At 36.5% G+C, this 22,359-nt stretch overlaps 1 protein-coding gene across 1 annotated transcript in view; it reads right to left on the reverse strand.

The window, feature by feature from the left end:
• Positions 1-22,359, reverse strand: part of LOC114335081 (fatty acid synthase-like) — a 265,424-nt gene that overhangs the window by 126,551 nt on the left and 116,514 nt on the right. Inside the window, exons 9-10 of the mRNA XM_028285236.2 lie at positions 21,275-21,923; positions 7,229-7,481 (exon numbers count right to left, since the gene is read on the reverse strand). Of these exons, the coding sequence (XP_028141037.2) occupies positions 7,229-7,481; positions 21,275-21,923 (902 nt within the window). The remainder of the gene's footprint in view (positions 1-7,228; positions 7,482-21,274; positions 21,924-22,359) is intronic.

Below are 22,359 nucleotides of genomic sequence, written 5' to 3' on the forward strand. Positions count from 1 at the left end.
TCCTGTACTTGCATATTAGTATTTTGTTTTATGATGACATAGTCTATAATTGACTTTAAATTTCTTGTAGTTTGGGTCCAGGTGTACTTGTGTACATCTCTATGTTTAAAAAGAGATACAACATACTTCAATTAATTATACAAGGTAAAATTCAGGACAAGAGAAGTCTAGGAAGTAGAATAATCTCATGGGAGCATTACTTGAGGGAATGGTACGAACGCACATCAATCTAACTATTCAGAGCAGCAGTATCTAAGATAAAATAGCCATGATGATTACAAGCCTCGGTCGCGGAGCTGGCACGTATATATGAAGAAGAACTCATTTTTGATTTACTAAGCAATTAACCACTGAGTTGGTCCTTGCTATCTGGCTAATTCCCTCTATGTTGCCCTCTGGCTTCTCTTGTGTCTTTCTCTATCCTATTATGTTTGCCCCTTTAAATTCGTCGTCCGCGTAATAAAATTTGTTACGGATCTTTAACTCTTTTATCTTTCTATCTGTTTTCATTGTATTTTCAAGTCCACTGCTGAACATAGGCTTCTTCCTCCTGTTTCCAACCCCATCTATCTTGCGTCGCTCTCATCCAGTTTTTATTCAGTCTTATTAAATCTTTAGTCCACATTGTAGGCGGTCGACCGACGCTTCTCTTGTGTTCCCTTGGTCTCCATTCCAATAACTTTTTTGTCCATCGACAATCTGTCATTCTGGCTATGTGTCCTGCCCATCTAGATTTTATTCTGGCTATCCTTTAGACGACGCCAGTCACCTTTGTTCGTCTCCTGATCTCGTCGTTTTTTATTTAGTTTTGCAGAATTTTTCCCAACATAAACTGCTCCATTTTTCTCTGTGTGAATCTGAGTTTGGTAGCCGAGGCTTTAGTTAAGGTAAGTGTTTTCTACGTATGTGAAGACTGGGAGGACGAAATAATCAAATACCTTTCTCTTTAGTCATGTGGGCAACTCACATTTAAAAGTTTCTCTCAGTTTTCCATTTCTGCATCTAATGTCAAATTTTCACGAGGACAATACATATCGACAATTTTAAGGGCTCGAGTGTAATTCATTAAGATTATTTCATAAATTAAACTGAATTTTTATAAATAATTTTAACTAATCAAAAATGAGTAACCATTTTCAATTTCGTTGCAACACGAAACCACAGCCGCATCATTATTCCAGTTCAATCAAAGAGTGCAGCAAGCACCTCTACCGGTTTCGAAACTTATTAGTCTCTCATCAGGAGGCACATATGCTGCTCTCTCTGACCCAACTAGGACAATCCCCGACGTGCAGTTATGAATTGCAACGAACGAAATGGCAGGGATGCCCTAGCGGCAACTGCTATCAAAAAACTAAGTTTTCAATCTAATAGCACATAAAACAACATCCAAAAATGTTATTCTACATCCTACCAGACTGAAAACAATGGGAACCTTCTCTGGTAATACCTCCGAGGCTTCTACAATTTGCAAGCCATAACGTATGCTGAGACAAAGGAAGATGAGGCATCCCTGCCATTTCGTTCGTTGAAATTCGTGACTGCACGCCGGGGTTTGTCCTAGTTGGGTGACAGAGAGCAGCATATGTGCCTCCTGATGAGAGACTAATAAGTATCGAAACCGGTAGAGGTGCTTGCTGCACTCTCTGATTGAACTGGAATAATTATGCGGCTATGGTTTCGTGTAGCAACGAAATTGAAAATGATTATTCATTTTTGATTTACATGTTTACTCCGATTGGAGTACGAAGGGAACCATTCTCGTTGGAACTTTACCGCGCTGAACAGATGGGACGTGAATTATAAATTGTAAAATTTCCTCATCTTCCTTAGTCTCAGCATCCGTTATGGCTTGCAAATTGTAGAAGCCTCGGAGGTGTTACCAGAGAAGGTTCCCATTGTTTTCAGTCTGATAGGATGTAGAATAACATTTGTGGATGTTGTTTTATGTGCTATTATAGGGCATCCCTGCCATTTCGTTCGTTACAATTCGTGACTGCACGCCGGGGTTTGTCCTAGTTGGGTCAGAGAGAGCAACATATGTGCCTCCTACTTACTTACTTTCCGTGTCCGGAACACCAACAACTTTAAATTCTGTATTTCCAATGGTTGGCCACATAGATGGCCCTGCCATTTGCTATAATTAAGTCTTGTTCTGTGCAGGTCTCTCTCATCTCTGTGCATGATAGTAGATGCCGGCTGGTCTGAACCGCGCCACAGTCGCAGGTATCGTCCTCCTGGTATCCCCATTTTTTCAGGTTACTGAAAGCGGTAAGTCTGTGTGCGGTGTGTCGCTGGTAGTCTGTTTAGCGCTTTCCAAGTCGGATACGGTAAATTGTGTCCAGCAGCCATTTCCTCCGAGGGAGGAAAATGTGTCGCGGTAGTTGACGCTTGCCATAGGTGTATTCGGCGCGTCTCTGGCGCTTCGGGGATGGATCTTGATGTTTTCAGGAAGCTTTTCCGAGATCTTAGTCTGCTTGGCTGAGTTTGGTGGTCATATAAGGGGTGTCTTCGGTCCGTCTCCTGCTTTTTTCGTTCTACCTCTGACGTGACCTTCCTCCTGATTGGTGGTGGAGCAATTCCAGCAATGGGGTATACCTCTTCGATAGGTGTCGGTTTCAGGCAACCCGATATTATACGGACCGTTTCATTTAGAGCCACGTCGACGTTCTTTGCGTGAGCAGAGTTTCCCCATACTGGTGCTCCAAACTCCGCGGCCGAAAAACATAATGCCAAGGCAGAAGTGCGGAGAGTGTGTGGTTGTGCTCCCCATTTTGTATTAGTTAGCTTGCGGATGATATTATTTCTGGCACTTACTTTCTTCTTGACATCTTGACAGTGGTATCGGTAAGACAGAGTTCTATCCAGACGGACGCCAAGGTATTTTGGCGTCTTGTTGTGTTCCAGCATCTGACCACGCCATTCCACCTCCAGCGACCTTCGGGCATGCTTGTTTCTCAGGTGGAAAGCACATACCTGGGTTTTTGTGGGATTGGGTTTCAGATGGTTTTTATCATAGTATAGAGCTAAGTCTCCCAGGGCATCTGTCAGTTTCACTTCGACTTCATTGAAGGTTCTTCCCTGAGCTGCCACCGCTGTATCATCAGCGTAAATAAATTGCCTTGTTTGTTGGTGTATGGGTTGGTCGTTGGTGTATATGTTGTATAGAATCGGCGCGAGGACACTTCCCTGTGGTAGCCCATTTTTTTGGTCCCTCCACGGACTGTTCTTGGACTGGAGCGTTACGTAGAAGCGTCTATTCTGGAGGAGACATTTCACTAACCTTGTTAGTCGGAAATCCTTTGTAGTTTCGTAGAGTTTTGCGAGTAGCCGTTGATGGTTAACTGTATCATAGGCGGCAGTTAGGTCTATGAACGCTACTCCTGTTATTTCCTTCCGTTCAAAACCATCTTCAATATGTTGGGTGAGATTAAGAATTTGACTGCAGCAGCACTTTCCGGGCCTGAATCCTGCTTGTTCTGGAATAATTTTAGTCTCCACATATTCTGCGATCCGGTTCAGTATCATTCTTTCAAAGGCCTTGAAAAGGTGGCACAAGAGAGATACAGGTTTAAAACTCTTTGTATCCGCCGGATCCTTCCCTGGTTTTAAGAGGGCTACCACTCTAGCTTTTCTCCAGATTTTGGGGATTTGTAATGTACGGATGCAGCAATTCATCATTTTTACGAGCCACTCTACGGTTTTTAGTCCAAAGTTCTTTATTTGCTCTGTTCGTATGTCGTCCAGCCCAGCCGCTTTATTATCTTTCATTTAATGGATCGCGCCTCTCATCTCCTCTAGACAAAAAGAGGTACCTAGAACATCTCTTTCTTCGTCGATATTCCGTTGAGCTCTCACCTTGTTCTTTTTTGATGTCGTCTTAACGTTCATTAGAAGATGATGGGCTATCTGATCGGGTGTGACTTCTGTCATGTTGACTGCCGGAGCAGCGGGATCGTTGCCAAGATTCCGAATCAGCTTCCAGGCACGTCTGCTGTTTTGTTTCATGTCCAGACTCGTGACCAGCTTGCACCACCTTTCCGTTCTGTTGGCGGATATCGCATGTAACATTTCCTCCCCAGGGTCTTCTTCATATAGCTGTTCGTATCTTTTAAGTAGGGGTTTAGATTCTTCATTGAGCCCCGCTATGTACTCAGTTCAACAACCTCTAGGGATAAATTTCCGTGATACTTGCTTTACGATTTCTACAAATTTATCGTATGAATCAGGGCAAGGTTCTAGTTGGGAAACTTCTTGATCCAATGTTTCAGAGAATTTTTCCCATTTTGCTTTAGTAAAGTTGAACCTTCTCTTGAAAGGAACAATTTCGTATCTGATTGCCGCGTTGGAAAGACAAATTATTGGTCTGTGCTGTGTCTTTGGGAGGGCGCTTCCAACGATTTTTGTCACCTGGTCTCCAATTCTGTCGCTGACAAATACATTGTCTGGGTTGTAACCTCTGCGCCATCTTCCGCTGTTGAACGACGCAGGCTGCTTTGGATCGTGAATAAGTTTTAGGTTCATGCTTTCAGCCCATTTTTCTAGTTCTTCACCATTGGAATCTGTTTCGTTGTAACCCCACGCGACACTGTGACAGTTGAAGTCACCCAGTACGAATTTGATTTGCTGTGATTGAAAGTTATTCGGTTCCTCAAAAGCAAAGTCAGCGTTTGGTGGTTTGTAGATTGACGTTACTGTACAGGAGTTTATCTCCACTGTGAGGATCTCGATGTCATATGTGCCTCCTAATGAGAGACTAATAAGTTTCGAAACCGGTAGAGGTGCTTTATGCACTCTCTAATTGAACTGGAATAATGATGCGGCTGTGGTTTCGTGTTGCAACGAAATTGAAAATGGTTATTCATTTTTGATTTACATATGTTTACTCTCTTTGGAGTACGAAGGGAACCATTCTCGTTGGAACTTTACCGCGCTGAGCAGATGGGACGTGAATTATAAATTGTAAAATTCTCTCATCTTCCTTAGTCTCAGCATCCGTTATGGCTTGCAAATTGTAGAAGCCTCGGAGGTGTTACCAGAGAAGATTCCATTGTTTTCAGTCTGGTAGGATGTAGAATAACAATTTTTGATGTTGTTTTATGTGCTATTAAATTGAAAACTTAGTTTTTTTTTTAATTTTAACTAATATTAGATGAACTGTGATATTGATATCCTCGTCTAGATATTTGCTAAACTGAGCTGTTCACTTTGACAAGTTGAAAACATAGATATGATAAAAATGTCACTGAATGTTTATTTAGGTACAAAGAGTTTAATTTTGTATGTAAGTATTAAAAAATAATCTCACGAATATCACACGATAGTACGAATAAATAAGAAAATAATTCTCGAATTTATTTCTCAAACTTGTTTCCATTCGACAATAGTCACTCGAGCCTTGCGGGCTCTCGTGTCTATTGCCAGGCAACAAGTTTTCAAAAAATTGTCGCATTATTTTAAATTTATTCCCACTCGCTTGTGATATTAATGTTGGAAACACACTTGACAGATTTAAAATACATGGCAGACGTTAACGACGGTGCGGGGTGCATTTGCACCCTTCAGTAACTTTTTCAAAAAAAGCACGTAAACGCAATGAGTTTTAAATGCTGTAATGGGTGGAAAGCGGTTAGAATAGAATTTAAAGTGAATAAAAAATGGACAAAAATAAAAAAAAAATATTACAAAAGATTGATGAGAAAAAGGAGGTCTGGGTTCCAACTGCATCTCGTACTGGCTTAAGGCGCATTCTCACGGTTCGATTTTTGTTTATCAACTTAAGTGGATCAACTAAAATCGGTCAAGTTTTTGTTCACACATTTCAATCAAAATCGAAGCAATTAGTAGAGGAAAGTCGCCAATTATGGAATACCATTTTGTTTTGGGGATATAAAATAATACCTTTATGGAAATGAAAACAATTAAATGTTATGACACATCAGTCATGCATTTCTATGTAGTACATACTTTAAAGCCTTCTATTAGATATCTTAACAAAAAAACAAAATCCCAAATGAGTAACCAAATATGGAATAGGTACCCATATATGGAATATAGGCATTAACCAACATATCAATAACAAAAATAGACATAAACAACTGAGATCAAATAAATTTAAATAAGAAAATTGTGAAAAATGAAAGAAGTAGCTTAATTGACTTGCAGACATCATAGATCCATGCATGAAACTCTGGACCAGCAAAATCATAATGAGCCCACTTACACTTAATCCACTATTCCATAATTAGGCACCAACGACTGTCCATATTTGGATTTGTACATTAGAAGGTCATAAAATATCAAAATAAAGGTGCTATTAATACACGCAATAGCATAACAGGTCTGTATTCATGCATAATAACCAATAATACTGCTTGAATATATTTACCTTTGAAATTTTCTGCGAGACGATAAAACAAAACGCGCCTGCCAGACACGTATCGTTCGCGCATCTGGCACAGAGGTGTGGATACGATAATAAAGAGAGCAACTGAAATAGAGGATGGTCTTGTAGTGCGCTTCCAACTTATATTTTCGGAGAAATCAAGGAATTCCATATTAGGGCGCTATTCCATATTTCGTTACTTTCCTCTATTAATAAAATGGCGCCAAGTGTAGTTATACGTAAAAGTATAAATATTATTAGTAGTTTACTGATTCAGCAACTTACGAAAATTATGTTAAGATGGAATAAAGAACATAAAAAACGTCGGTTCTGGATAAGAAAGTGGACTAAAAGAACAAAAAATTAATGTGGTATTTCAGAAACTCTGCTAAAAGAACTTGCTTTTGAAGATAGAGAAAGATATAAAAATCTGAACATAACACTCTGTGACCACTTTAAACTCATTTTGCTGATCTGAAGGATACATTTTTACGCAGACTGGCGAGATAATAGTGATTCAAGTCGACCAACAAATGTTCATACGCTTCAAACGTGATTCAACTTGTCCGAAAAATGTCAAGTTGAACGACTGGATCAATCTTTTGTTGAATAGACAAAAGTTGACCAATTAAAATTGAAACATATTATGTTCTCACAGCTATTATCATTCGATTTTACTTAATCCACTAAAGTTGATCAACTAAAATCGAACCGTGAGAATGCGCCTTTACTAGGGTTAAAGCTACATCAAGAACTTATCTAAGAAAAAAGGGTCAGTATCAGGATAAGATATTGTAGTTATTATCAATTTTTTTTCAAGTTACACATAATGCAAAATCTTACCAAATATGCAGCTGCAGGCATGACAATTTTACCATCGATATTATGTCCTTTTAAATAAGAATATTTAGCGTCGTTTAAATTAACTGTCACTAAATATCCGAGAGATTGGTTGTTTTTCCAATATGGTACAAACCATGACACACTATGATCCCATTTTACGAGTGGCGCTATCATTTTAGTTCCTGCTTTCACTGGAAACGTTGTTCCATTATATAGCTTTCTTAAATTTGGATTGACACCAGCATTAAATATTCTACAAAAAAACAAAATTTGCTAAAAATTATGCATAAGGTAATCACTGCATCAATTTGTCCTGAAGTAGAACTTAAAGTCGATATTTGAACTCTTCGAGTAACTTTGCGTCTATTAATAGACGATTACACGAATTTTCCATAACTTTTTAACCGGACATAATCTCAAAACTGAAACTAAATAATTCAAGCATGACTTTTCAATACGCAATGATTGATATATCACATGTACTATTTCTGCTACTAAAATGAGAACTTCCGGTTACACCTTTATAATCAGACGTGATATAAAAACCAGAAAGCGCGCCGAGTAATTGAGGCGTTCTTTGCAAAAACCCCATATGTCACTTTTTACAACATCGGAAATATTTAAAAAAAAGTTATTTAATTGAACCCTATTAAGTTTACGGAAATTCTCAAATTAGTGATTTATTATTTTGATGATTACACACAGTTTACAATATAAATAACATTATTTTTTCCTTTTGTTTATTTATGAAGGACATTTATTCATTTGACATATGGGGTTTTTGCAGGAATTTTTCATTAATTTATAGGAAAAACGATATTTATAGTAATAAACCAAAATAAAAAATGAACAAAAAATGGTGTATGGTGTTTACTTATAAAATCACGCAACACAGCTATTCGAAGGATATTTAACCTATAAAAACCTACTGACAGCCCACGGTTCTGACAGCCAAGCGATAAAGTTTCCCGCAAAAACACCAATAACAACTATGGTTTTGAAGGGAATTGCGCTTGACATATGGGGTTTAGGCGGAATCGCCTATATTTTTGTCGCTTATATTTTGGACTACTGTAATTTTAATGCAAGTTTCTTACGCAAGGAACGTAGGTAATTAGTCCTTCAATCCATAGAAGCCATAAGTCCATTTCCGAAAAAAAAGGACAACTGGGGTTTTTGCAAAGAACGCCTCAATTAGTCGAGGAAATGAAGCTGAAAAAATTGCAAAACCTCGCAATTTTTTCGTCCGGCATCGATTTGTACAAAAATTTGGGATTAGGGTCATTACACCCTCTAGTTCATTTTCTATATTGAGCCGTTGTGCTTTTGGTTTTGTAAGGGTGAAAACTACCCCTAATTATATAAAATAAAAAATAAAAAATATCACTTATAAATGTTTAAATTGTAAAAATTATTGTAAAAATGGATAAAACACCTTCAAAAAGTCATGATAATGTTCATAGAAAACGAAGTCGGTCAGAAGAATCCCATCAGAAATTTTTCGGAATCCTTTCTTGAATTTTATGAGAGTTTCGTAGGTCCCATAAACAAAATTTAACAGTAAATGAATTAGTGAGAAGAGGAGCCCAAATTTGAAGACAGATGAGCGAAAATATTTGATTCCTTTTTGTTAACTTTAAGATAAATTAATGTAGTTTAATATAATCAAAATTTAACCCTCACGCACAAGTTGTAGTCCATGTGACAAACAACTTCAGTGAGAAACTGGGTTTATTTATAATGTTATTATTTGCTACAAATAAACTCTATCCTGTGGGAGTTTTTTGTCAGTTCTTCTATCAGGCGCGGCCCCCTGCGAATGGGGGATGCTTTCTGGGTATTCGTAGCGCCAATACCCAGAGAGTAGCAGGGATACTTGCCGTACAAATAAACTCTATTATTATTATTATTTATCCAGATTTAGCCATACGGCTCACACTCCCTCTAAGGGGAAAATTGACTCATCCCAGATACCTACGGTATCAAAAGGATTGAGCTCTGGTGGGACTCTTTCCGTGTTATCGAGCCCTAGGTGACTTGGTATGCAGGTGTATCTCCCAAAAATTTTCGTACACATCTGGCCGTTGCGAGTAGTACAGCTTTCTGCATGGTCTTGTAAAGATGTTCATTTAGACCCAGCCTTTTTATGCTTTCGAGGAGGTTCTTCGGAATGACTCCAGTAGTAGATATAACAATAGGTATCGTCTGGGTACTTTGCATTCTCCATTGCCTTCGTATTTGAATTTCTAGATCTCTGTACTTGGCGATCTTTTCAGTGAATTTACTACGTAGATTATTGTTGTTAGGTATCGCCACATCAATTAGTGTTGTTTGTCTTGTTAATTTATTAACTAGTACGAGATCTGGTCTATTATGTGCCACTGTTTGGTCTGTGAGCACAGTGCGGTCCCAGTATAGCTTGTAGTTGCCATCCTCAAGCATACTCTCAGGGACGTATTGATAATACGGGAGATGGTCCGTTTGGAGAAGTCCCAGCTTGATAGCTATCTCTTGATGAAGGATTTTTCCCACTGCGTCATGCCGTTCCTTGTATTCAGTTGCAGCAAATGCCTGGCAGCCCCCTGTAAGATGTTGGATGGTTTCTTGGGCTTGACATCCATATCGGCATCTGTCGTTTTGAACCTGAGGGTCTTTGATGATATATTTCAGGTAGTTTCTGGTTGGTATAACCTGATCCTGAATGGCCAGTAATGAACCCTCCGTTTCAGGGAACATCTTTCCTGATGTCAACCAGTAGTTCGACGCTATATTGTCGACATAATCTTGGCTGACCTCATTGGGATGTCGCCCGTGCAAAGGTTTACCCATCCAGGCGCGCACTTTTTCGTCCTTAGTAAGGTGGTTTATGCGTAGTTCTGCTTCCCTCAGTTTGATCGGTGTTGTGTCATCTACTGCGCAGATAGCGCGATGTAGAGTAGATGTCTCAGCCTGCATCTGAAAATAAGTTCTTAAATTAGCAATTTGTTTATCTAATTGCTCACCTATATCCATAAGTCCTCTTCCTCCTAAATACCGGGGTAATGTCGTTCGTTCTACTGCACTTTTAGGGTGGTGTTTTTGTGCCTTTGTGAGGTGTGTTCGTACTTTTGGCTGAAGATTTTCTATATCCGTTTTTGTCCACTTAACAATACCAAATGAATAGCTAAGCGCGGAACAAGCGTAGGTGTTTAGTGCCTTAAACAAATTTTTACTGTTAAGCTGTGAACGAAGCAGCTGTTTTACCCTTCTTATAAACTCAGTAGTTATCTCAGTTTTCATTTGCTTATGGTCAATTTTCCGCGCCTGCTTTACTCCAAGATATTTGTACATATCGTTGTCGCCCATGGCCTCGATGTTCTGGCCATTTTGCATATCGAATCCACCGGGCTGTACCTTTCCTCTGACTATATTCAAAACACGGCACTTGTCTAGACCGAACTGCATACTAATATCATTAGAAAATGTTTCTACAGTTTTTAGCATCTCTTCTAGGTGTTCTCGAGTGGAAGCCATTAATTTCAAATCATCCATATACAACAGATGATTGAGCTTCGCTACCACAGTATTATTGCTTTTAATGCTAAAACCTGAGTCAGTGGAGTTTAATAGTTGGGAAAGGGGGTTCAAAGCTAAACAGAACCACAATGGACTCAACGAGTCTCCTTGAAATAGGCCCCGGTTGATTGCGATATTTTCGGTTTCGATATTGTTTTCACCAGGTATTTGGAGGTGAATTTTAGTCTTCCAATCTCTCATTATATGCCTTAAAAAGGTCACTATGTTATCATCTACTTTGTATATTTTCAATATATCTATTAGCCATTCATGCGGTACTGAATCAAAGGCCTTTTTATAGTCAATAAAAGCAGTAAAAAGGTTTCTTTTTTTAATGAATGCCTGGTTAGAAATGACTGAGTCGATGATAAGCTGTTCTTTGCAACCCAGGGAACCCTTAGCGCATCCTTTCTGTTGAGGCTCTATGATATTGTTTAGAGCACAGTGTTGGTAGATACGCCGGGTTACACAGGATGTGACCAATTTATACAAAGTTGGAAGACAAGTAATTGGGCGGTACTTGGATGGATCTTGGGTGTTATTTTGATCCTTGGGTATTAAATAAGTAGTTCCCTGAGTTAGAAATGATGGTAATTCCTGCGGATTAGAAATAACATGATTAATTAATGTTGATAAGCACTCATGAATACTCCAAAACTTTTTAAGCCAGAAGTTCTGAACTCCGTCTGGTCCAGGAGATTTCCAGTTATGAAGCTCTTTGATGACATTTGAGACTTCTTCAGTCGTGAATGGTTCGTAGTTAGCAGTGACGTACTGGTGACAGTTGTGCGTCGTATCTTCTATCCAGCCAGCATTGTTGTTAAAAGCAGCTGGTGTGGAAAGTTGATTTCCCCAAAACTCATGAATTTCTTCTTGGCTTGGGTAAGACTTGTCGACACTTTCTACGGTGGAATTGAGTTTTCGGTAGAACGCCTTCTCAGAGTTCTCAAAAAGTGCATTGTCACATTTTCGGCTGTTACTAACTTTATACCTTCTTAATCGTCCTGAATAGACGGAGAGTTTTTGTTTTAATGTATCCAGACACTGTTGGGCTGTGTCATTTTCTGGATCGTATCTCGAGTGTCTTGCAGTGCTCCGCATTATTTCTTCAGCTCTTTTAATGACTTTTCTACTTGTAACACCTCTTATATATTCTGTGACTTGACCAATATCCCTACGCAGTAATTCAATTTTTCCGAGAAGTCTTTTTTCCCAGGGTGCAATTCTGTTACCAGTCCTTCCGTTATTAGTACCCCGTCGTGTTCTGATCTTAACGCCCATTACATTGGCAATTGCTGTAGCTGCACAGTAGATTAGCATATGCAGATACTCCAATGTGTGGGCTTCTACGACATAATTGGGTAGGACTTCAGTATTCACAATTTGTAACAGGGCACCTAATTTCTTACAAGAGTTTATTCGTGGTAGCGGTGGTCTGCTAAGTGGATTTGTTCCATTAAACTCTTGTACGGCACGAGCCATTTCGTTCTCTAGACTATCGCGCAACTCGTTGTTTTCCTGCTGTGTATTGTCAGGTTGAGTTTCTGGTAAGGGGATCTCAGGAATCTGCTCATCAAGGATTTCATTAGGGACTTGATCTAAAACTAGCTCTTGGTTATTAATCTCCCGTTCGACTTCGCTTTTGATCGTATTGCGTCTAGTCTCTGGGATAAGGTTGTTTCTTACGATTACCCGGTATTGATCTGATACTCTTTGCTCCGATACTTGAATATCTGGGTACTCCCTGCAAAATTCGGCATACAGCTGTTGTCTGTAGCCGATCGTTTCTTGACCGAGGTTTGTCACCTTATAATAGAAGCGCAAAATGCTTTCGTTAATGGACACAGTCCATTTCATGCGCTGCCTCGGTCGTCCCGCTTGAGTGAGCGCCGGCTGATGTTCCGGCGCAGCACCTTCAGCGAGTGGAGCTCTTGCTGTTGTTTGGCTCGCTTGTGGTTGTTGTTCTTGTTGTTGGGCTGTAGCTGTTTGTGTGACAGGGGCCCGCCTCCTCAACACCCTGCCACCGACGTCCCGCATGCTGTCACGTCCAGCGTCGGCTCCAGACGTGCCCTGGCGATCCCCAGGCAGCGGCCCTAAACATAAACTATTAGTCTCCATTCTCATGGGTGTGCATTTTATACCTACTGCCAGGTGTCAGTTTTTGTTCCACGGCAAGTATTCCTGCTACTCTCTGGGTATTGGCGCTACGAATACCCAGAAAGCATCCCCCATTCGCAGGGGGCCGCGCCTGATAGAAGAACTGACATAAAACTCCCACAGGCTTATTATTATTATTATTATTATTATTATTATTAATTGTAAAAAATTATAAAATAACATTTTAAACTTTAATATTGTCAACATTTGGTTCTTATTAGTTACATAATGAATGTTTTATGCTTTAAGATATACTATCATAATAGTTCAACCCTTACAAACAATCTTGTTGGAGCTATATATAAAAAATTTACTTATCCTAAAAGAATAATTTCGCCTTGCATCGATTTACATAAAAATTTGGGATTAGGATCATCTTACTCTGTACTTTATATTCTATATCATGCTTAAGGGCGTTGATTATTTTTAGGGGTGTAAACTACCCCTTATTTTCAAAAATTATATAAAAACATTGTAAACTTTAATATGGGTAAAATTTGGTTTTGATTGGTTAAATAATGATTGTTTTATACTTTAGGATATAATATTTCAACCCTTAAAAACCACCCTTAATAACATTACAGTTTTTATAAGTAGATATTTTAATAGCTCTATACAGAAAAAAAAGTAGAATAAAATAATTACAAGAACATTTATTTACACAAAAATACGAATTTACAAATACATACGTACAAATACAAATACAAATAGTTTTTTAGTCATCTTCCAGTATACGAACCGGTTCTGTGGTATAGGACTGTGGTAGAGGACTATCCGAATTTTTCGGAAAAAAAATCGTTTTATAAACATAGCTCCTTCATTTTTGGTGGTGAAAAGTATTTTCAAAGATGACTTTGTAGGATTTTTTAAGAGTTATAAGACTGTGCAAACTAAATTCCATAAGATCCCTCAGTTTTTAATTAGGGTGGGTTTAAAGGGCTCGAATAAGGGGGTGTTGGCTCGTAAATAGAGGTTTTAAACAGTTATACCTCGCTAACTGTTCACTGCAATGAAAATCTATGCACAAGGGAATTTTAATTAGTAAAGAAGCTACAATTTAGTAGTCTATAATTTTTTTCGCATCTCCAGTATTTTCGGAGATATTTTGAAGTAAGAGGTGAAAAATGGAAGATTCCAAAAAATTTATTTTTCTTTAAACTCCAATTTTTCTAAAATTAGGCCATTTAAATAGGTCAAACTTCTTGGATGTATTGATAATACAAATATAAAAGAAATTAAAGAAAGTTGAAGACCAAGATTTAATCAGGAGGGTAGTTAGGGGGTTGTTTTCACTGATTTTTTCATAGAGAAGAGCAGGTACCGACATTTTTTTGATTATAAGTCGCTTAATTTTCAGACTAGAAACTTTTTATTATTTTTTTTGAAAGGCCTGGTCGTATACTTGAAAAAATATTATTTAAGTTTTCCTCTAAAAATGCAAAGTTTTTCGTTATTGTACTTTGAATATTTCAAATAATGCATTTGACGAAAAAAGCTAACTTGTAACATGTCGTATCTCGGTTTGTATTAGTCTTAGCGATAAAAAAAAATTTGATTTGTGTTACTAAAAGATACAATTTTGATATCTACAGTTTTTTTCATTAAATGCATATTTTTCGAGGTATTCTTAAAAAACCCTCTAAAAAAGTCGATTTTTTCATCGAAAAACTGTTACTTTCAAGCGCGAATAACTCGAAAAATATTAGTTTTACGAAGAAAATGTAAAAAACATTTGTTTCTTATAATTACGGTTTACATCGACTTACATAGTTAAAATGTAATAAAAAATTCCCGCCCCCGAGATGGGGTGGCAACCACCCCCAAGGTTTTAGCGTACAGCGGCATGATATGGAAAATGATCCTTGGACTATTCCCTACCTTCTGTAAAAATTTCAAGTAAATCCATGCTGGAAGAAAAAATTGCGAGCCAAAATGCTTCATCTCCTCGACTAAATACATCGCTTGAACCCTTCTGGCGACTATAAAACAGTAGGTACTTCCGGTTGCAACTCTGCAACCGCAAGTTCGTGGTTAAATTTCTTACTTCTAGTACCATCTTTGGATTATGAGCTCTCATCCGATATCCGATAACTAATTTTTCATTCTATCAATTTTAATGACATAGAAGTTGTATTCGCGGATAGGGGCGGATGTAATTTCGGCCGGAAAAAGGGCAGGTACTAAAAGCCGGTAGGTAAATTCGGCCGGAGGTTTTAAGTTGCTTCTTAATTACTTCTTATTCGTTTTGAACCGAAATTTTGCTAATTTTAAAAAATTAATATATTATATTATATATTACACAGTACAATTTTCAAAGGAGGAAGACCTAACGCTTCGTCAAAACCTAACTTTCGGGTATTAGAGTGTAGAGGACCCCAGGAGTGTAATTACCAATAGTAGTGTTCGCGCAGTACAAATCGAGCATACCCAGAGTAAGTTCGGGATTAGTTTCCAATGCGCAGGCGTCAACGTAAACTTATCCTGGACATGCTCAGGATTTTTCGCTCCACGAACAATTTTCGGATTCGCAATGTAATGACGGGTTGCATACATTAAGGTTAGAGAAGGAAGCCTTTTGTTGTCTCTTTCTTATTTCGAAATAAATGTCAAAAAAATGCAAATGCAACAAATTTGTATGTCAACAAAGAGAAAGAGGAAAGAGAATAAAGGCAACAGGCAAACGATTAATTTTCTATTCAATAATTCAATGCCTTTCTTAGAAGGTAGAAATTTGATTAGTCTTTCTTTATTATTTCCACAATATAATGTGGTTATTTCCACTCTGAAATCCAGCTTACATTCTTGTAGAGAGTAAAAGATTGTTGATATTTAGATATAAAAATTACCTTTAACTTCATGGGGGTTGAACATTATCTGAAGGAAGGAATAATTTAGTAAAACAATCATTTCCAATTTTGATATCTATGTATTGAATTTAATAGGTTGTGGCATTGTGTTGTGGTTTATTACACCACAAAAATAATGAAATATAACAAGACACAAGAAATAGTTTCAGAATAAGTTTGATGTATTGTTTATGTTTCATTATATTCAATAAGAGACTAATTTAACTCATAAATTAAACTGAAAAATAAACCACAAGAATATGTAGATACTTATAAGCTCATTTAGATAGAAGAAATTAAGTAAAAACAGAGTACAATTTATTGTAATACATACTACCGTAATATATAATTATCGAATATCGAATGAAAATAATACTAGAAAAGGTACCTACTTATTTATAAACATACGAAATGGAAAACATTGACAAAAACAACTAAAAAAGCTTTAATATAAAAAAATATTAAAATTTGTTTGAAGAATATTTAAATGATACAACACTTCCAAAACTTTAAAAACCAGAATCTACATCTACAAGCTGTTTAACAAAACAATATTTTAGGTTAAGAATTGGAAGGAGTAAGAACAGAATAGTCAAGAAATTCTTCCCAAATATTTTGTGCGCCTGTGCGAACTTAAAATCCGAAACAAAATCCTCGAACGTCGAGAGGGTATTCCGGACACGTTCAGGATCTTTTTTCTGTACTGCGCGAACACCGAATTAAAAATCCGGAGGGTGTTCAGAGGGAAAGATTTGGACTCCGCGAACGCCCAATTTTGTAATGCGCAGGCGTTCTCCCTCTGGGTATACCCAGGACGTACTGCGCGATCAAAGCTATTATTTAAATCTCATCGTAAACATCAACCCCTCGGCCGAAATTACCCCTGTCATAAATGGTACCCCTTGATTTATGCAGGTAGGCCAAGGGATTACCGGCCGAAATTACGCCCGCCGGCGGATAGACATACGGACGGAGAGACAGGTATGAAACCGAAAGTATACAGTGATGAGTGCACCAACAACCAACAAATGCATTTTTTTTAACGGATACCGATTTTGAACTTTGAGATTCCATTTTCTCCAACCTGATTTTTTATTCAAATTTTGGTATGTTTGGTATTTTTCACTCGTAAAACCGATAGTTTTTATTATTATATTATGTTATGAGCCTTTTAAAGATATAAAAATTTGGATGGAGAAAGAGGACTGAAATAAAAGGTGATGGTTCAAAAATTACCATACTACTGTTTATATAAATATGTTTGCCGTACATACCGGTCAACTTTGACCGGTTATATTTCAGGAACCACTCATTGTAATTAAATTTTTTTTCTTTAAAAATGACGATCCTGCCGGATTATTTCCAATACCGTTTTCATAACTTAATTCAATTTAATATTTCCCGAGATATTCTATTTGTTTATAAGCCAAAAAATTGTTTATAATTTTAAAATATTCCTGAGGCCGCTTAGACAGTCCAATTTCAATTCTGTAAAGTACATTTGATAGGTATAGTGCATTTTTTTACAAAAAGCATAGTTATTCTTATACATCATAATTATTGCGGTTATTATAGCGACCGTAAATTTTTAATTAACAACTTAATTGTTGCTAAACTCTTTATTCAATTTCTATCGCCTTCTAGAAATAAAATTTATACAAAAAGAGCTTTTATGGCACTAAGGTAGTTAATTATTAATAAATAATTACTTACCTAAAATTTTAGTTGAAAATTAAAGATTTTGTTTAAAAAACCCGCATTTTCCGAGTAAAATGTTCGTCTTAGTAAATCGGGAAAACATGTTTATATACAGTATTTAATTACAGTGAATTTTTATTTGGGTGTAAAGTTAAAATCTTTGGAGTTATAGAGCAAAAATTGAAAAAAAAGACGATTTTCGGGCGTCATTTTGTTTATAAAAAAAGTAGCACACTATCTGCAGACTTTGCATACCTATATTATTAATATACAATACAATCATAAGATTCGATTCCAGTAATAAAATTGCTGGTAAATAACTTTTTCCAAAAATGGCCTATTCTCCGATAATCCGCCCAGATTAAATGTAAAAGGGAGCGTTCAAGTATTACGTAACGCAATTTTTGAAGATTTTTGACCCCCCCCCCCCCCCATGTAACGCACCGTAACGTTGTTCTGTACCCCCCTCCCCCTACCTAAACGTTACGTAACACCCAAGTGGCCATTTGAACCTAAATGGAAAACGAGGTTGCGAAAAGTACCGGAAACTCGGTAAAAGAACTTTGTTATTATTTTAATCGCATTTGAGGTAATAATAAAAGTTTACAATCATTATTCAGCCTTAAATGTCCACTGCTGAACATAGGCCTCCTCCCCTCGTTTCCAAACACGTCTATCCTGCGCCGCTCTCATCCAGTTTTTATTTAGCTTTCTTAAGTCGTCAGTCCATCTTGTATTGTAGGCGGTCGACCGACGTTTCTGTTGTCTTCTCTTGACCTCCATTCCAATAACCTTTTTGTCCGTCGCACATCTGTCATTCTGGCAATGTGTCCTGCCCATCTCCACTTCAACCTGGCTAGCCTTTCGATGACGTCAGTCACCTTTGTTCTTCTCCTGATTTCTTCGATTTTGATTTTGTCTTGCAGAGTTATTTCTAACATTGACCGCTCCATTCTTCTCTGCGTTACTCTTAGTTTGGTAGCTGTAGCTTTAGTTAAGGTAAGTGTTTCTGATCCGTACGTCAAGACTGGGAGGACGCACTGATCAAATGCCTTTCTCTTTAGGAATGTGGGCAACTCACTTTTAAAAGTTTTTCTCAGTTTTCCAAATGCTGCCCACCCAAGAACGATTCTTCTATTCAGTTCATGTGTCTGGTTATCCCTGCCAATCGTAATTTCATGTCCCATGACATGAAATATGTTCAAAACTTACAATAATAATGATCTTCTGTTATTAATTTTACATTTAAATTTACATTTTCCCTACTTGGCCCCATATCCTTAAATACATTTTTGGCTTCATTCTTTATTGTTCTTCTCATGCATTCTTCTATTTTATCTTTTTTAATAAAAGCTTAAAATAAAATAAAATATTTGTTATTTCAACATTTTATTTTGCTTCATAAAAATTTTTGTATAACGAATAATATACGATGTTACCAGTAGTTTCGGAAAAATGGTGAAAAAAATATGTAAAACTTTTTGTTCTTCGACGCCCTGTATCGTGAAAACGCATGCCGTTACAAAACTTATTTAGTAAGCAAACCCCAATTATTTTTTAATTTTTCACCTATCCTAGAGATCGTGTTACCTTTTTCTGAAACACCATGTATATATATAATATAATAAGAAGGCACTTATGGAATAAAATTATTTCTGTCCTTGTTTTAAATAATTTTAAAAAACGCTGAGACCCGTAGATTTTCATAAATATAAAAATATGTGCTTTTTAAACATAAATTTAAATGTACAGGGTGATTCATGCAAACCTAGCGTAGTCTATTATCTTTAATTTTAATTAAACACCCCGTATATTTTTGTTTTTAGAAGCTGCTTAACAACCTCATCTCAAAAATGTGTATTATGTAGGGTCTATTATGAATAATGCAAGGTGAAATTTTGAAATTATGTATAATTTTCGTCAAGATGTTAATGACATAAATCTTTGAAATTAATAATTCAGGAATCACACTTTAAATAAGGGTATTATTTTGTAAAATATCTATCAATTTTCTAAACTAAGTATCAATATAGTGGGTTTTGTATTTAATGCTTTTTATTTAAAGACATTTTTAAATAATTTGAAAATTTGCGTATTTAAAACATTAATGAATACCTACTGCTGAAAACGATACTGCATGTTATGGACTTCAGAAAACATACATGATTTATGAGCATGTAGTTCCCCCTGCAACCTCTTAATCCCATATGTATCTTTTCATCTTTTGTTGTGGAGAAAGGTCTAGCTAATTATTGCAAACACATGTTACAGTGCTTCACAAATTTTAAGATTTTTTCACTTGAATACCATTGTCCTGTTGTCGGAACATGAGCGGAGCGTGAGGGCAGGGTTGCCAGGTCAGTTTTGATTTCTTCAGTAGTTTTGCTTTCAAACTATCAGTAGCAATCAGTAGATTTTTTAAACCATGTATAATACCCTGTGTTAACCTGTGTTAACGGTCACCTGTTAAAATCGGCCACCTTTACTAACGCCCAGTTTCTATACTAACGGCCAGTTTAAAAATTGTCCAAACCAATATTTATGTAGATTCCCTTACTTATGAACTGGTATCAACGAACACCTTTATATTACGCACGCGGCCAAATAAACTCATATTTTTAAAACCTTCATAATACTTTAGTTATAATTACTAAAATACTGCAAAAAAAGCTACAACTTTACTGTAAAATAAGTTTATTTTAACGTTTTATTATTTATTTATTTATTTTACTTCAAAATAAACTCATCTTATTTGCTTCAGTGCTTATTCCCAACAAAAATATAAATTATAGAAATTAATTATTAATCATTTCTAATTAATAAATTAAAAACAAAGTACTGCTTATCTGATATTTAATTTTTAAAATGAGCACCGCAAAGTCTAAATACCACAACTTAACAAAACACGCTCTGCGGTTATTGGAAATTGGAAACAGAATATAAGAAAAGACAAAAGAAAAGACAAAAATTACCCATTTCATGTTTACCAAAATATAAAGTACCTACCTATCTATTCATCAGATAAACCGTAAACTCATAAATAACTCCGAGCGAACAGTTCCGGATATTGGAAACATAGTGACACATGGTCTATTCAAAACAAAACAATTCTCAAGGAAAGAGTCCCTTGTAAAGGCACTTGACATCATTTATTATGAAATCCTATGTCGCTAACTTTACCATCAAATATAATTTAGGTGAAGTGAAACGAAAGAAGAATGCGCTGTTGGATGTTGGGCTTTGGGTTGTATATGAATGAGAAATGGTTTATATTAAATTTGAGCAATGAATTTTTTTAGATTTTTCGGTACATTTTATACAGTTTTCAGTAGATAAGAAGATTGGAGTTTAAATCGGTAGGTTTTATACAGTTTTCAGTAGATCGCAGTTCAAATCAGTAGGTCTGCTGAAAAATTGAGGGTGCAACATAATACAATTTAGGGGTCTATGTAAAACATAAAAAAATTATGTAGTTTTTTTTATTTAATTTAAAAAAGAATGTTACGTAACGCGCTGTTCGAACCCCCCTCCCCCCCATGTAACGCGCCGTAACGTTTTACAAGACCCCCCTCCCCCCAAACTGCGTTACGTAATACTTGAACGCTCCCAAAGTAGCGGATACAATTTTTGTTAAATACAATTTGTTAATAAGAAAATAAAAAATAACAAATAAAATATGTATCTGCCATTTGTAGTGTAAGTTATTCTTTTAAAACTGCTAGTAGTTTTATTATAAATAATATTTAACTTAATTAATAAAACATTATAATAATAGTACCTATTTACTTACTTTCCAATTGAAGACAGCAGACACGCTTCTTGATTTCCAAGGTTTTTGTCCAATAAACTAAACAGAGAATTATTTGGTCCCAGCTCTTTCTTCAAAACAGCTTGCATAATTCCATGTGGACCTATTTCTATTACGATTGCGTTTGGTTCAACCTTCTCAAACACTCTATCAAAGCAAACCCTATTTAGAAAGTTATTCGTATGATATTCCGCACAATTGGTGTTGGCCCATGTCTCATTTTCTTTACCATCAGGAACAGAACTTGATATCCACTTCTTCGATCTAGGTTTGGGATTTGAAAGGATCGGTTCCATGAAGTTTTTAAAATGTTTGGGCGCGTCTAGTAAATATTTGGAATGGAAAGCAATATTACCAGTGTAGACTACTCTAGCAAAAATTCCCTTATCTTGTAATTTATTTACCAACTCTTTAGTAGATTCAGCTGGTCCAGTTATGGTAACGCTTTCTTTTCCGTTATGGCAAGCTATAAATATATCCTCTGGGAGGATTTTCTGTACGGCGTGTTTCGACATGCCTATAACTGCCATCTGTCCAGTAGGTAACTTTGTTTTTGTACATGCATAATACTTTGCGAATGCCAACATAATGGCTTGTTCTGGTGTGAGATCTCCATTCGCGTATGCGCAACCTAAAATAAAGTAGAAATATACAGGGTGAGGCAGATAAAGGGCCTATTAGAAATATCTCGAGAACTAAAGGCGACAGACTCATGAAAATTGGCATGAAGGAGTTTTGAAGAGTGATCTATTTAAACAAAATATTTTCATCTATTTGCTACCTCCGGTTATACCGGAAGTTGCTTAGAACTTCGTTTTTTTAAATAGGACACCCTGTATATTTTTACATTTTTGGATTCTACTCGAAGTCCTATTTCTTAAAATATGAGGTTTTGTATTGTTATACAGGGCAGTTTAAAAGATAATTAGGTTTTTTTATTAATTTCGTAGCAACTTTCACACCCTGTAGAATTGGAGTAGTTTGACATCAAGAACTTTATTTATGTTCAAATGATTTTTAATATAGTCTACTATTGTCAGAAATTATTAGTATAGCTAATTGTTGAA

Source organism: Diabrotica virgifera, chromosome 6 (genome assembly GCF_917563875.1).
Source record: "Diabrotica virgifera virgifera chromosome 6, PGI_DIABVI_V3a".
Classification (NCBI taxonomy): Eukaryota; Metazoa; Arthropoda; class Insecta; order Coleoptera; family Chrysomelidae; genus Diabrotica; species Diabrotica virgifera.